This window comes from Rousettus aegyptiacus, unplaced genomic scaffold, assembly GCF_014176215.1.
Source record: "Rousettus aegyptiacus isolate mRouAeg1 unplaced genomic scaffold, mRouAeg1.p scaffold_m13_p_10, whole genome shotgun sequence".
Lineage (NCBI taxonomy): Eukaryota > Metazoa > Chordata > Mammalia > Chiroptera > Pteropodidae > Rousettus > Rousettus aegyptiacus.
Window position 1 is genome coordinate 49575993 of NW_023416285.1, and position 12502 is coordinate 49588494.

Below are 12502 nucleotides of genomic sequence, written 5' to 3' on the forward strand. Positions count from 1 at the left end.
AAGAAGTACAATTGGATAGTTACAAAACATATACAGAAATGTAAAGTATAGCATAAGGAAAACAGTTTACAATGTTGTAATAAATATGTAAGGGAGAAAAAGGGTCCTAGATTTAGTAGGGTGACCACTCTGTGAGTTATATAGATCTCTAATCACGATGCTGTACAACTGAAACGAATATATTATTGTATGCCAACTATAATTGAAAAAAAAAACTCATTGAATTATACAATGTAAATACAAAACTAATTGTCTATTATATTTCAATAAAGCCAGAAAAAACTATTTAAAAAAATAAATAAGAGTTGTTCCTGTTTTGAATCCAAAAGAAAGTAATTTATTCTAAATTTCAAGATAATATAAGAAATAACATATTTCTAACAACAACAAAAACCCCTTCCAATCATTTTTTTCCACATTCTTGACTATATGTCCTATTTAAAACCTTACATTTAGTTAACCCTTTAATTCATACTGGCAAGCCCTGAGTACTGAAATGGCCCTTATAAATGGACATTTTACTTACCCTAGTTAAAAAATACATACAAATAAATCCAATGCAGCTTCGTACCTTACATACATAGCTCCTCTAACATTCACATGCAGGACACATCTCTTCAGGCAAGATCCTTTTGTGCATTATTCTAACTAGCCCTGAAATAATATTGGCCAGATCTATTTTACCCTCTCTTCCAGCTTCTGAGTAGCAGAGGTAATAAACTAACAATAAGTGAATTTTCCCTCTTATTGAATCAAGCTTCCTTCAATTAGTTGTTTATAAAGTTGCTCATTGCTAATCTTGCACATGTTTTTATCCCCTAACAACAGGCATTTTGTTTCCCAACGTGGAAAATTAACATTAACATCCTCATTGACCTGCCAGTTGTGACTGCAGTCATTTTCCAGGCAGCCAACTTAAGGCCACGCACAGAGCTGCCTTTGTTGTGAGAAAAACATCTCTGAAGTTTATGGTGATGCTGAAGCTGTTTTGTACAACCCACTGCTCCTGGCTCAAATACACGCAAATGACAGTAACTGTTCTGTAAAGAGTACAGAGGACATTGAAAAGAGGATTACATCTATTCAGTGAAGTCATAGAACTTGATTGTTCCTTCTGCTGTGTTCTCAATTTTGATATATAAAAGTTTTAAAATTTTACCTAAAATTCTAAAGAAAAGCAATTCAGTTTCAAAGCCATGGTTTCTTATTTTCCTTCTGAATTATTGTGAAAAAAAAATTAAGTAGCTTCTCTTTGACATTTGTTAATTATACTCTAACAAAAACAATTTGGCAGTGAGCTTGGAAAAAAGTAACATTCCAAGGCAAATACATTTAATATAAATTATTAAACAAATAATACTTATATGCTTTGTTTTGCCAGGTTAAAAAAAACATGTAATAATTGTTTTTGATAACTCTCTTTCTGAAAAGGTAACATAAGGTTTCTTTTCAGAAAAGGAACTGTATAAAAAGATCTTAACTAACTTCCAAGAAAATGAAAGAGTTGTAGTTCAATAAATCACTGTAGCTTAGCGATTCCAGAAAACCTTCTCTTTTGGAATAAATTTAATTAAGATAATGGGAAACTATCTAACTCCAGAAACAAGATACAGATAAACTGTATCTGATCGGCATGAACATGCACAGTTAAAAAACAAAGTAAACTGAACTGTCAGTTAACTATTTTTCAACTCTTTAATCACTGGAAGCTGAAAGCATGTCTTCTCTTTGTGCTCATCTTTCAGAGTACAGATATCTGTCTCTCCTTTAATATCATAAATTTAGTACAGAGTTCAGTAATCTTTTATACAAGGCATGCCAAGGTTCTGATTTCATTCCTTCTGTCATTCTCATAAGGAAAGGAAAGGTACATTGCCTGGCAGTGGCTTCCTCAAGCATGGGAAAGTCAGTATGGTGATGGTGGCTACTGAAAGTTGGCCCTTGTTTTGTGCTTGCACTTGAGACTGCAATGTTTGTGGTAGCACATATCATGGATGAAGTCATCCTTAGGAAATCTGAGCCTTGGTACATCTCATTCTCAAATACCAGATTGCATTAGCAGGGATCAGTTTTTGTAAATGTCTTCTTATGTCAAAGTCCCAGTAAGAGATCAAGTACAGGCTCAGAAATATCCTTATTCAGAATTCATTCTCTTTGGGATGTCTTCGAATAGCAATAAAATATGCAATATTCCATAATGCCCTAAATATTTTTTAAAATTGTTTTTATACTAACCTCTTCCAAGTCTTTGGAAGAAAATATAGCTTTGCCCAATGCCCAATGGCTGCCTTGTATATACCCTGCAGGATTTGTCTGATTTCTGGGAAGGGTATTTAAATAATGTTACAAGAAAATCACAGAAGTGGTATTCCTCTACGGATTCCTGAAAAACAAACAAAAAAATCCACTGACAGCTTCCTAAATGCCTTAATTCCTTTATAAAAGAGTATTAGGTACTACAGTTCTGTACGTCTTGGGATTCTACCTCAATCTGTTCAGTTTATTCATATTATTTTAGGTGCCTAGCGCATGTGTGCCAACTTCTTCCCTAGGAGTGAGTCATCTGTCTTCTAGAAATATATACAAAAAACCAGGATTCTGTTACATTATACTTATTTACAATAAATAGAAATATCTGTTTCCATTTCTAACCCACTTTTCACTAATTTAACTGGACAAAATATCCTTGATAATTCTGTTTGGCAGGCAATAAATTTTTCAGAGACTTAGTGAATGGTAGGTTGAGAACTAAATCTTTAAATGTCTTACATGAATCTCTTCCCACTTGAAAACATTTTTAAAATCTGTATTAATTGGACATTTAGTGCTATAAAGCCAGCAGAAGAAGAAATCACTATGTCCTAAAGAACGCTTCATGAAGGTAGCACAACTTAAAAGAAGGAAAGGATTCTGGAAAGGAGAAGGAAGTGCATCCCACGCTAGAAGAACCATATTACATGAATAGAAAGAAGAGAGACCTCTCAAGCTCACTGGATGAGTGGATTTTCTGAAAAAACTTAATTCTCCTCATGTGATATTAGAAAGTATTTAGTCCAGAACAAGTCACAGTCCTAAAGACACACATCTACAGGGATAGTAGCAATCAGGCAGACCATATTCTACTATTAATTAGAAAGCTACAAAATATGCAGCAAAAAGGAACTTGGTTTTGTTCACTGCTCTATCTTCAAAATTCAAGAGTGTTGGGCATGCAAGACACACCTAAAATAAATATTTGTTAAATGAATGAATGAGCAAATAAACTATTGTACAAAGGGGTGGTGCTTTCCAGTAAACTTTGAGGCAGGGACACCGGAGGAAAAGGGAGTAAAGAGGAAGGGAATGTTAAAGACGGAGAGCACCTGTCAGAACCTAATCAGGCTCATTCTTTTGTATAGTTCCAGAAAATGAGGTGAAAATGTTAAAACACAAAACCAATCCCTCTCCCAACCCTGCATAATTTTGGACCTATTACTTGAGGACTTGAAGTGAAGAATTAAATAATCTTCCTTAGCATCCAAACTGCAATTCACCTCTAAGGAAAACAGACAGGGCTGCATGCACAGGGGTAGGGAGAGCCCCCTCTTCTGGGGTCATATACCAGCAGGAGCAGCACCCTGGTCTTCCTCTCAGGAAGATGGGGGTTTTTCCCCCCCTTTTTTTTTCCATCTCCCTGTCTTCTCCCCTATTTCTTCTTAGAATATTTAGAAATACACCCTGACACACAGAAAAATTAGAGACCTGGCATAGTTTGCTATGAAAATTGTCAGCTGAAAAACCTGTGTATATACAAAGGGGAGAACAAACTAGTTCCTGATGTTTTTACAATATTATATACTACCAATGGTAGTAATAAAAGACAATAAAACAACACACACACAGTTTTGAAGGACAAAATTCTTATTCATGATCTTTCTACTCAGCAAAAGAGCATTTCACACATGAAGTCAAAAGGGTGAAAGATTGTTCATGTTATATGAAAATTTGAATGATGCCTATTTGAAATAGTATGACACAGAATATTAATCAAGTCCTAGTTTATGTATAAAAATTTTAAGAATGTTAATTTTCATGGGTTTCTTCTTTTTTAAAAATTAATCAAGAGATCCTTTTGTAGTTCATAATTGTGATGATTAGATGTTCATGCTGTTGTGTGAGATGTGCCTCCCTCATGCCTTGTTACGACATTAGCACATTACCCGTCTGATGTGAAAAGAAAAAAATCAAGAATCACTGTTTAAGCCAACAAATGTATGAAAGGATGCTCAACATTGCTAGCTATTCGGGAAATGCAAACCAAAACCACAATGAGATACCATATCACACCTGTCAGAATAGCTGTTATCAACAGGACAAGTAATAACAAATGCTGGAGAGGATGCAGAGAAAAAGGAACCCTTATACACTGTTGGTGGGATGGCAAACTGGTACAGTATAGAGGTTCCTCAAAAACGTGAGAATTGATTTACCATATGATCCAGCAATCCCTCTACTGGGTATTTACCCCGAAGACTTGAAAACTCATAGCTGAAAAGATAATTGCACACTGATGTTCATAGCAGCATTATTCATGATGGCCAAAACAGGGAAAAAAATGAAGTGTCCTAAAATAGATGATTGGATAAAGAGGCTGTGATATATATATATATATATATGGAATATTATTCAGCCATAAGAAGAGATATAAGACTGCCATTTGTGACAATATGGATGGACCTTGAGATAATCATACTTAGCAAAATAGGCCAGACATAAAAAGTTAAAAACCACATGATGACACTTATATATGGGATATAAACCTAAAAGCAACAAATTGGACAAACAGAGACTCATCGACATGGACAATAAACTAGTGGTTACCAGAGGGTCAGGTAGGTGGCAGGGGTAGATAGGGTAAAAGGAATCAAATATGTGGTGACAGAAAGAAATCTAACTATCGGCAGTGAACATACAATGCAAAATATATATGACTTATTGCTGAATTTTACAGTTGAAACTTACTGGATTTCGTTAACCAATGTCACCATAATAAAGTAATAATAAAAAGGGGGGAAAAATCACTGTTTAAGAGATTCCCTTACACCAAAGCTACACAACTTTAGGTGGTAAAAAATATATATATTCATTACTCTTTGTCTATAGTTTGTGAACCACGCTATTACATTTATACAGTAGACTTCTGTAAGTCATTTTTGTGATTAGTATGTTAATTTTACATTCATAACTATTACAATTTAAAGTATTTTTCATACCTTATAACAATATCATCCAATCTTTTACTAAGTGGTTATGCTTGTGCTAATGCTGAAAAACACCCTAAAATAACTTAGATGTGATATGTCAATTTAGGAAAGAACACCATAACGTATTAGAGACAATAATAGCAGCTAACGCTTTTTGAGTGCCAGGCACACTTCTAAACAATTTATATATATTGTACATTATCACCATTTATATTATCTATGTAATATAAATATATTATCAATATATGTTATATTATAAATATTATAATAGAATATATTATCCATTGATGAGAAAACTGAGGCTCAAAATGTTGTGGTAACTTACTCAGAACTACACAATTAGTAAACAGAGCGTGGATTTTAACATAGGCTTGCTCCAGAGCCCTCCCCGTTAACGATGCTCTACTGTGTTTCTAATGCTAAGAAAATGAAAAGCAACATTAAGAGAAAATAAAGGATACGAAATTATGAGATCTGAGCACATACTCATTTTACTTTGATTGTTTTCCTGTGGAAAAATTAGTCTTGAATGACAAATGTTGAATGGATGAGAAACAGAGAAAAAATATTCCAGCTACCTTGAGATTAATTAAAACAAGGACTAAGAGGTTTTAAAGACTGGTAGTGGTTGTTAAAGGAATTTAAATATAGGATATATCTAAATAAATATGTAGTTTCAGGATAAAATATAAATAATAATTCTCAAAAGTTGAATAATGTAAAATAATAATCTGAAAATAGCAAACTAGCTATAAGTCCCTGATTATACTAACAAAACTAGAAAACAGGAATAGATGTTTGAAAGAAAGTTACAGTGATTTTCCCCTTTTTCAAAGGGAGAAATGAGAAGATACAATTCTTGTTGATGTAAATAATTAGAGACACAGGTAAAAAATTTTTAAAAGATTACTAGCAAAATGTAAAACTGTGTATTCCTTTCGAATCACATAAGTGCTAAAGAAAATATATTTACAATTAAGAAGAAACCAAAGAAAACAGACAGAAAAGAAATAGCAAGAAAGCATTTTAAAAGCTTATCATACAGTAAATTTATCCATAAAAAAATCCCTTGGGTATGATTTTTTTAAGTGTTTGTGACACATTTAAAACAAAAAGATTAGAAAGCTTAAGAGGAAAAGGTAAACATAAATAAAAAGAAAACAGGAGTCACATAAATTTAGAATCTAAGATGTAAAAACATCACGAGAAAAAAGGTAGTTTTTAAAAAATCCACAAATCATACAACTATACATATTAAATAGTGCTTATATATATATATGTTTAACAGTAAAAACTGTTAAACATACAAAAAGAAATGGATATAAATTCAAAAGTATATAAGGAGACTTCTTTAAACAAGTAGTTATGGTTGGCAAAAATATAAATAAGTTTAAATAAAAGTTGTTTAATATCATAACTTAGGACTTGTATAAATGATTAGAGTTCAGACTTAAAAGTAAAATAATAAAAACAGAATTTTTTAAGAATGTTCTTTTGCATAGTTATGTGGAAGGTGAAAGGACTGAAAACAGAAAGACAATCGTCCTGAATGAAAGAATGAATGGCAATCTGAATTCCACTGCCCCAGGCTAATCCAATAATTAGATAAATTTTCAGGAAATGCTACCTTAAGAAGGCTGGTTCCCATCTGGGTATATCCTATTCTATATATAGCTCTTTACTCTGTATATTGTAAAAAGTGCTTTCATATTAGCATTACTTTTGATATCATATCAAACAAGAAGGCACAGTGATGTTAAGAACAAAACAGAAACTCTCGGGAAAAAGGAGCATGACTCATGGAGGGAAATTCCTGTTGCCATTAGAAGATTGGTGGCATATAAAATGCCTTATATATACCAATGAAAAATTCCCTATCACATTCAGCATTTCAACTCTCTCCAAGATGAGCATGAAAGGCACAGTTATTGTCTTGGCTGTGATATTATGTGCTACAATTGCTCAAGGTATATGTTACTGTTTACTTTTCAGCCTATAAATTTCTTTTCTAATTCTTCAAATGTCTTTTCTTCTACTTTTATTTTAAAATATATATTAAGTTTTTATTTAACCTCACATATTAGAAGTTTCTATAGCTTTAGCAGAGAATGCTGGAAATATTTAAGGCACTAGAGATGATTATTGAAACTAGAGATGATAAACTACATGGAATTTTTTATTTGGCTACAAAATATGGCAAAATCTTTCAGTAAGAGCTTTAAAATATGTTGATTTTTATGAAATAATGTTAGTAACTGCCTAAAAAATATTCGTGAGCATTAAAGCAAGAGGCAAATAAGCTTGATCTCCAATAAACTTTTCATGTTTTATTCTTTAAAGGTTTGCTTACAAATTTAAGAAGAAAATCACCAACATTTTACTTAAGCTCTTTTCCCAATAACAGGAGTGTCAAATGCTATTCAACAAATTACTATCTTTATCCTTAATGAAAACTCAGCTCATATTCTTCATCAGGATTATAAACCACAGCCATCTGTTGCAATCAGATTCATTAATAACTTATGCAATGAGTCTATAGCCATACCACCCTGAACAAGCCCGATCCTGTCTGATCTCAGAAGCTAAGCAGGGTTGGGCCTGGTTAGTACTTGGATGGGAGACCACCGAGGAAGACCAGGTACTGTAAGTGTAAAAAATTAAAAAAATAAGGATTGCAAGCTGACAAGGTCCTTGCAATTTGTGAGGTCAAACAAGGGTTGCCTCGTCTAAAAAAAAATAAATGAAAAATAATTTATGCTTTGATCTGTTCTAGGCTTCCCAATGTTCAAAGGGGGACGTTGTCTTTGCATAGGCCCTGGAGTAAAAGCAGTGAAAGTGGCAAATATTGAGAAAATCTCTGTAATTTACCCAAGTAACAACTGCAATAAAATAGAAGTGATGTAAGTAATGGCCTTACTAAAGATGACAATGGTGGAGGCATTTTTGTGGGTTTTTTTATGTTTGTTTATGCTCTTCCATCCAAAATTTAAGACTGTTTTGGATTTCTCTTAACAGTATCACCCTGAAAACACATAAAGGTCAAAGATGCCTAAATCCCAAATCGAAGCAAGCGAACATTTTAATCAAGGTAGGTTACCAGATTACTTCCATGTTATAATGGTTTTATCTGAGAGAGAGCTTTTGAAAAAAAAAATAGACAACTTCAGAAAGATTCTATGATCTTGTGTGAAATGTTCTGATAAGGGGTCTTTGGTTATAATTAGTTTTCCTTTCTTGCTATGTTTTTACATGTCAACTTTCAAACACTGAGAAATAAGAATAGCCCAAGTTTATACAACTTTGTTTTTTCATTACAGAAAGCTGAAAGAATGAATTTTTAAAATACCAAAACATCTGAAATCCTGGAAAAGAGGATTTGAAAACTCAGAACAAGTTTAACTGTGACTGCTGAAATTGTAAGAATTCTGTGACTACTGAAATTGTAAGAATTCTGTAACTGACTTTCTCCTGCCTGTTGCAATGTACATTCATGCATTTGTATGTGAGAGAAACTTGTAGAAGATTCGATGCTTATAACTATTCTGCCGTGTCTCTATAAGTTATCTGTTGGTACTTGATCTATAATCCATATTACGATTTGCAGTTATAACGGAGACATTAACATTATTACTGGAGTTAAGATCTCCTGAGTCAAAAGCATCTATGTATATAATAAACATTCCCCATATAATTTTAATGCAAATCTACATTTCTTTTCCCTCAAACTATATAGAAAATATATAAGAAAAAAAATCTTATATCTCATCTTGTTTTATAAAAAGCTGTAATTCATGAAATGTACTATGAAAAAAATTCTGAGTCTATGGCAATGCCACCCTGAACATGCCCAATCTCATCTGATTTTGGAAGCTAAGCAGGTCGGGCCTGGTTAGTACTTGGATGGGAGACCACCTAGGAAAACCAGGTGCTGTAGGCATTTAAAAAAAAAATTATAAGCTAAAGGAAACTGGTAAGAATCCAAATATCTTACAATTAAATTAGCAGCTCTGGTCTTAATTTAACATTTTTTTCACTGAGATGTTTTGAAGCAATTAGGATATGTGTATTTACTGTGCAAAATTTTGTTTTGATCTATTCTTATAAATTATAGCAATATTTTATACACATTTTAAATGTAAAATGTTTCTGTCTACTGAAGAAAATGTTGGAAAATAAATATATATGCATATCTGGCAATTACCTTTACTTTCTGTGATTCTTTTTCTTAGGAAGATATATAATTTAATATTTTAAGTCATGCCTATACTATATAATTTAGGAATATCTAAGATAGTGTTACTATGAAAAGAATCAAAATCATTTTTTCTCTAATAAATTACCATAACCATTCTTAAAATTTTTGTCTTCCGAAAATTTGAGATGCCTTTAACAATTTCACCTTATACTTCAAGAAGTATAGTTACCTGTCATCACACAGAATTGTTCAGAAATGTACTTTAATACAGCTGTTCCAACCTTTTTAGGGATTGGTGCTCTTATAAGAATCTAATGCCTGATGATCTGAGGTGGACCTGAGGCAGTGATGCTAGCACTAGGGAGCAGCTGCAAATAGAGATGAAGCTTCTGGCCTGCTGTGTGGCTTGGTCTGTGGCCTGGGGTTTGGGAACCCCTTCTTTAATGGGTAGTTGTGAAGGAAAAACTGTCCCTTTTTTAAAGGAGTCTTCCTGAGTCCAAACCCTCTTCTTACTTGGGCAAATTCCTATTATGTGAGTCATGGTAGGAGACCAAAAGGGAGAAAGAAGGCCACAGGAAAGAAATCCCTCCTGGCAACCAGAACAAGTTCTCAGGTAGGCCACATCCAACCTAGACTTTGAACTCCAGCTACCATCACAAAGATGCTATCAGTAAGAAAATTATTTAAAGTGACAGTAGTATCAGTGTCAGTCATATAGTAGTAGCTTCCTAACATGTGCTCCTATACCATGACTTTTGGTAATCCTCCTTGCCACCTAGCTCTCTTAGGTTTTAGTCCATTTGCCAAGCCTGATTCTTCAGCCTTCCTTTGGATTCTTCAACCAGCAATTACATTCCTTTTCTGCTGAAGCTAGCCAGAGTTGGTTTCTCTTCATGCAACCTAAAACCCCAGCTGATACAGTAGTTTATAGATACCTATACATTTGAAAAATAAAAACATTTGTTACATACTACCAAAAAAAGGTTTTTCTGTTTATTTGAAAAAAAGAACAATTTTAGCGTATCTTCTGTGTATCCTTCCCATTGACATCAAAGAGCTAAACACAAAGCAGATCAGAGAATTGACAGGAAATTAAATAACAGAGGAGGGCTGCCTGGAACCTAAGGCCTCTTGCTAAATGGCTTTTTGACTGGTGCCTACAAGCAATAATGAGAAGCCAAAATGTCATCTGGGGGACTTGTATATAAATCTATATAATCTATATATCACTTACTTATACATAATATAAATACACATAGTATAAACACATGGTATATAATATATAGTATAAATTAAATATATATAGTATAAACACAATATATAACATATAGTATAAATAGATGTTATATATATCATAAACCTACATAAATTTCTATGTAAAGATGGGACTTCTATATAAATTCCCTGAATAGTTTTAAAACTTGGATCTAATATTTGAATATATACAGGTATTTTTTTAGAGTATCCTTAAAAATAAAAATTCATTGAATTAGGGCTCCATGATAAATTTTTTACATAACATAGTGTAGAGCAGTACATTATTTTTTTGACCAGTACGTTATTATTGAGAAGACAACATATACTTAAATTTCTTCATGACAAAATAAACATGAAAGAATCAACATTGTACTTGAGCCAAACCTTCCTACCTCAGTACTACTACTCCTTCTGTCCATTTTTTCACTAAGCTAATTATCTACTAGTCACTTAGATCTCAGTTTAAATGACATTTTCTCCAAGAGGTTGTCTTTGAAATCATGCCTTTAATCTCAACTAGATTAGGTATTCATAACACTGTCTACTTTTCCATCACACTATTTATTGCAGCTATCACTAAAGAATTGTGCTTAGTATCTGCTCTCCCACAAGTGTAAGCTCAGTAAGAAAGCCACAGTAGTTCTAGCCCCCACGACAATGCTCAGCACATATCAGAACCTCAATAAATATTTGAGCATGGATGACTGAATGGCCACAGGAATTAAGGGGAAAGGAACTTACAGCTGAGGAATAAATGACATGAGAATACACAGTGGTAAAAAGTATAAGGTAGGGTAAAAAATATTAATAATTAGATTGGCTTGGTTGGAGTGAAGGATGAAGGACATCAAATGTCCAACTAAACAAACTTGAATTTTACTCTCTATAAAATAGAGATTTATAAATGTGAATAGGAGAATGATCCTACTCAAGTTATTCTAAATTATTCTGGGAATGGCACAGAAGGTTGACTGGAAATGGGAAAGGTTGATTGGAAATGAAAAAGGGAATATGTTGCCATAGCTCAGGTCTGTATTTCCCAAACTTCAAGCCATTTTCAAATCATTATAATTTTTAAATCGTATTTCTGATCAATTTTTATTTTGCAAATGTGTACCACCTCTTTTTTTTTGCATGTGTCTACATAAAAAGCAAACTTTCACTACTGTACATTGGAAATCAATATCACTTGCTATAGAAATAAAATATAACAGTAAAAGGAAATGTAATAAAAAATACTAAATTTCAGCTAGATATTATTATATGGCAAAGGTTCTAACCATCAAGCCTGCCCTGTATTTGTTAAAAGGGAGATTTACATAGTTGGTGAGATGTTTGAAAGTCATACTAATACCAAAGTGAGATTCTCCATGATTTAACTTCAGTTAAAAAGAGAATAATTAATTGATATTAAATGTTGTTATCAGTGAGTCCCCTAGCATTGTCCCACACTTTGGAAAATCCTGGTCTGAAAATTTGTAAGGGCAATATGTTAAATAGAATTACCATGTGAGCCAGCAATTCTATTCCTAGCTATACACCTGAAAGAACTGAAAATAGTTTCCAAACAAAAACTTGCACACAAATGTTCATACAGCACGATTCACAAAATCCAAAAGGTAGAAACACTTAAATGTCCATCAACGGATAAATGGAAAAAGAAAATGTGGTATATGCACACAATGGAATATTATCCAGGCTTAAAAAGCCATGAAATACTGATACATGTTACAACATGAATGAATCCTGAAAACATATGCAAAGTAAAAGCAGCCAGACACAAAAGACAACATATTGTATGAGTCAA

The 12502-nt window shown here is 33.0% G+C and overlaps 2 protein-coding genes, 1 non-coding gene and 2 pseudogenes across 9 annotated transcripts in view; 4 read left to right on the plus strand and 1 right to left on the minus strand.

Annotated features, from left to right (window-relative positions):
- Positions 1-12502, minus strand: part of ART3 (ADP-ribosyltransferase 3 (inactive)) — a 91926-nt gene that overhangs the window by 53854 nt on the left and 25570 nt on the right. The gene's annotated exons all lie outside the window — the stretch shown is intronic.
- LOC118608839 lies at positions 4106-4209 on the plus strand. The gene has a single exon (XR_004953213.1). It is a non-coding gene; the product is annotated as a small nucleolar RNA U13 (small nucleolar RNA).
- CXCL11 (C-X-C motif chemokine ligand 11) lies at positions 7141-8676 on the plus strand. 2 transcript variants are annotated; one of them, XM_016156046.2, is made up of 4 exons: positions 7141-7210; positions 8017-8143; positions 8259-8331; positions 8561-8676. In XM_016156046.2, exons 1-4 carry the CDS (start codon positions 7150-7152, stop codon positions 8582-8584), a joined length of 285 nt encoding a protein of 94 aa, XP_016011532.2. In that variant the 5' UTR covers positions 7141-7149; the 3' UTR covers positions 8585-8676. The 2 variants fall into 2 exon arrangements, with proteins under 2 accessions (XP_016011532.2, XP_016011531.2); XM_016156045.2 differs by lacking the exon at positions 8561-8676 and having other exon boundaries at positions 8259-8472.
- On the plus strand, positions 7775-7893 carry LOC118608872 (annotated as a pseudogene).
- LOC118608853 lies at positions 9063-9180 on the plus strand (annotated as a pseudogene).

What these genes read in the sequence shown, in the direction of transcription:
- CXCL11 (XM_016156045.2), top strand. Translation starts at nt 7,150, where the DNA reads ATGAGCATGAAAGGCACAGTTATTGTCTTGGCTGTGATATTATGTGCT. An exon ending in ATGTGCTACAATTGCTCAAG is followed by an intron (nt 7,211 to 8,016) that starts GTATATGTTACT and finishes GATCTGTTCTAG; the next exon opens with GCTTCCCAATGTTCAAAGGG. An exon ending in TGCAATAAAATAGAAGTGAT is followed by an intron (nt 8,144 to 8,258) that starts GTAAGTAATGGC and finishes TTCTCTTAACAG; the next exon opens with TATCACCCTGAAAACACATA.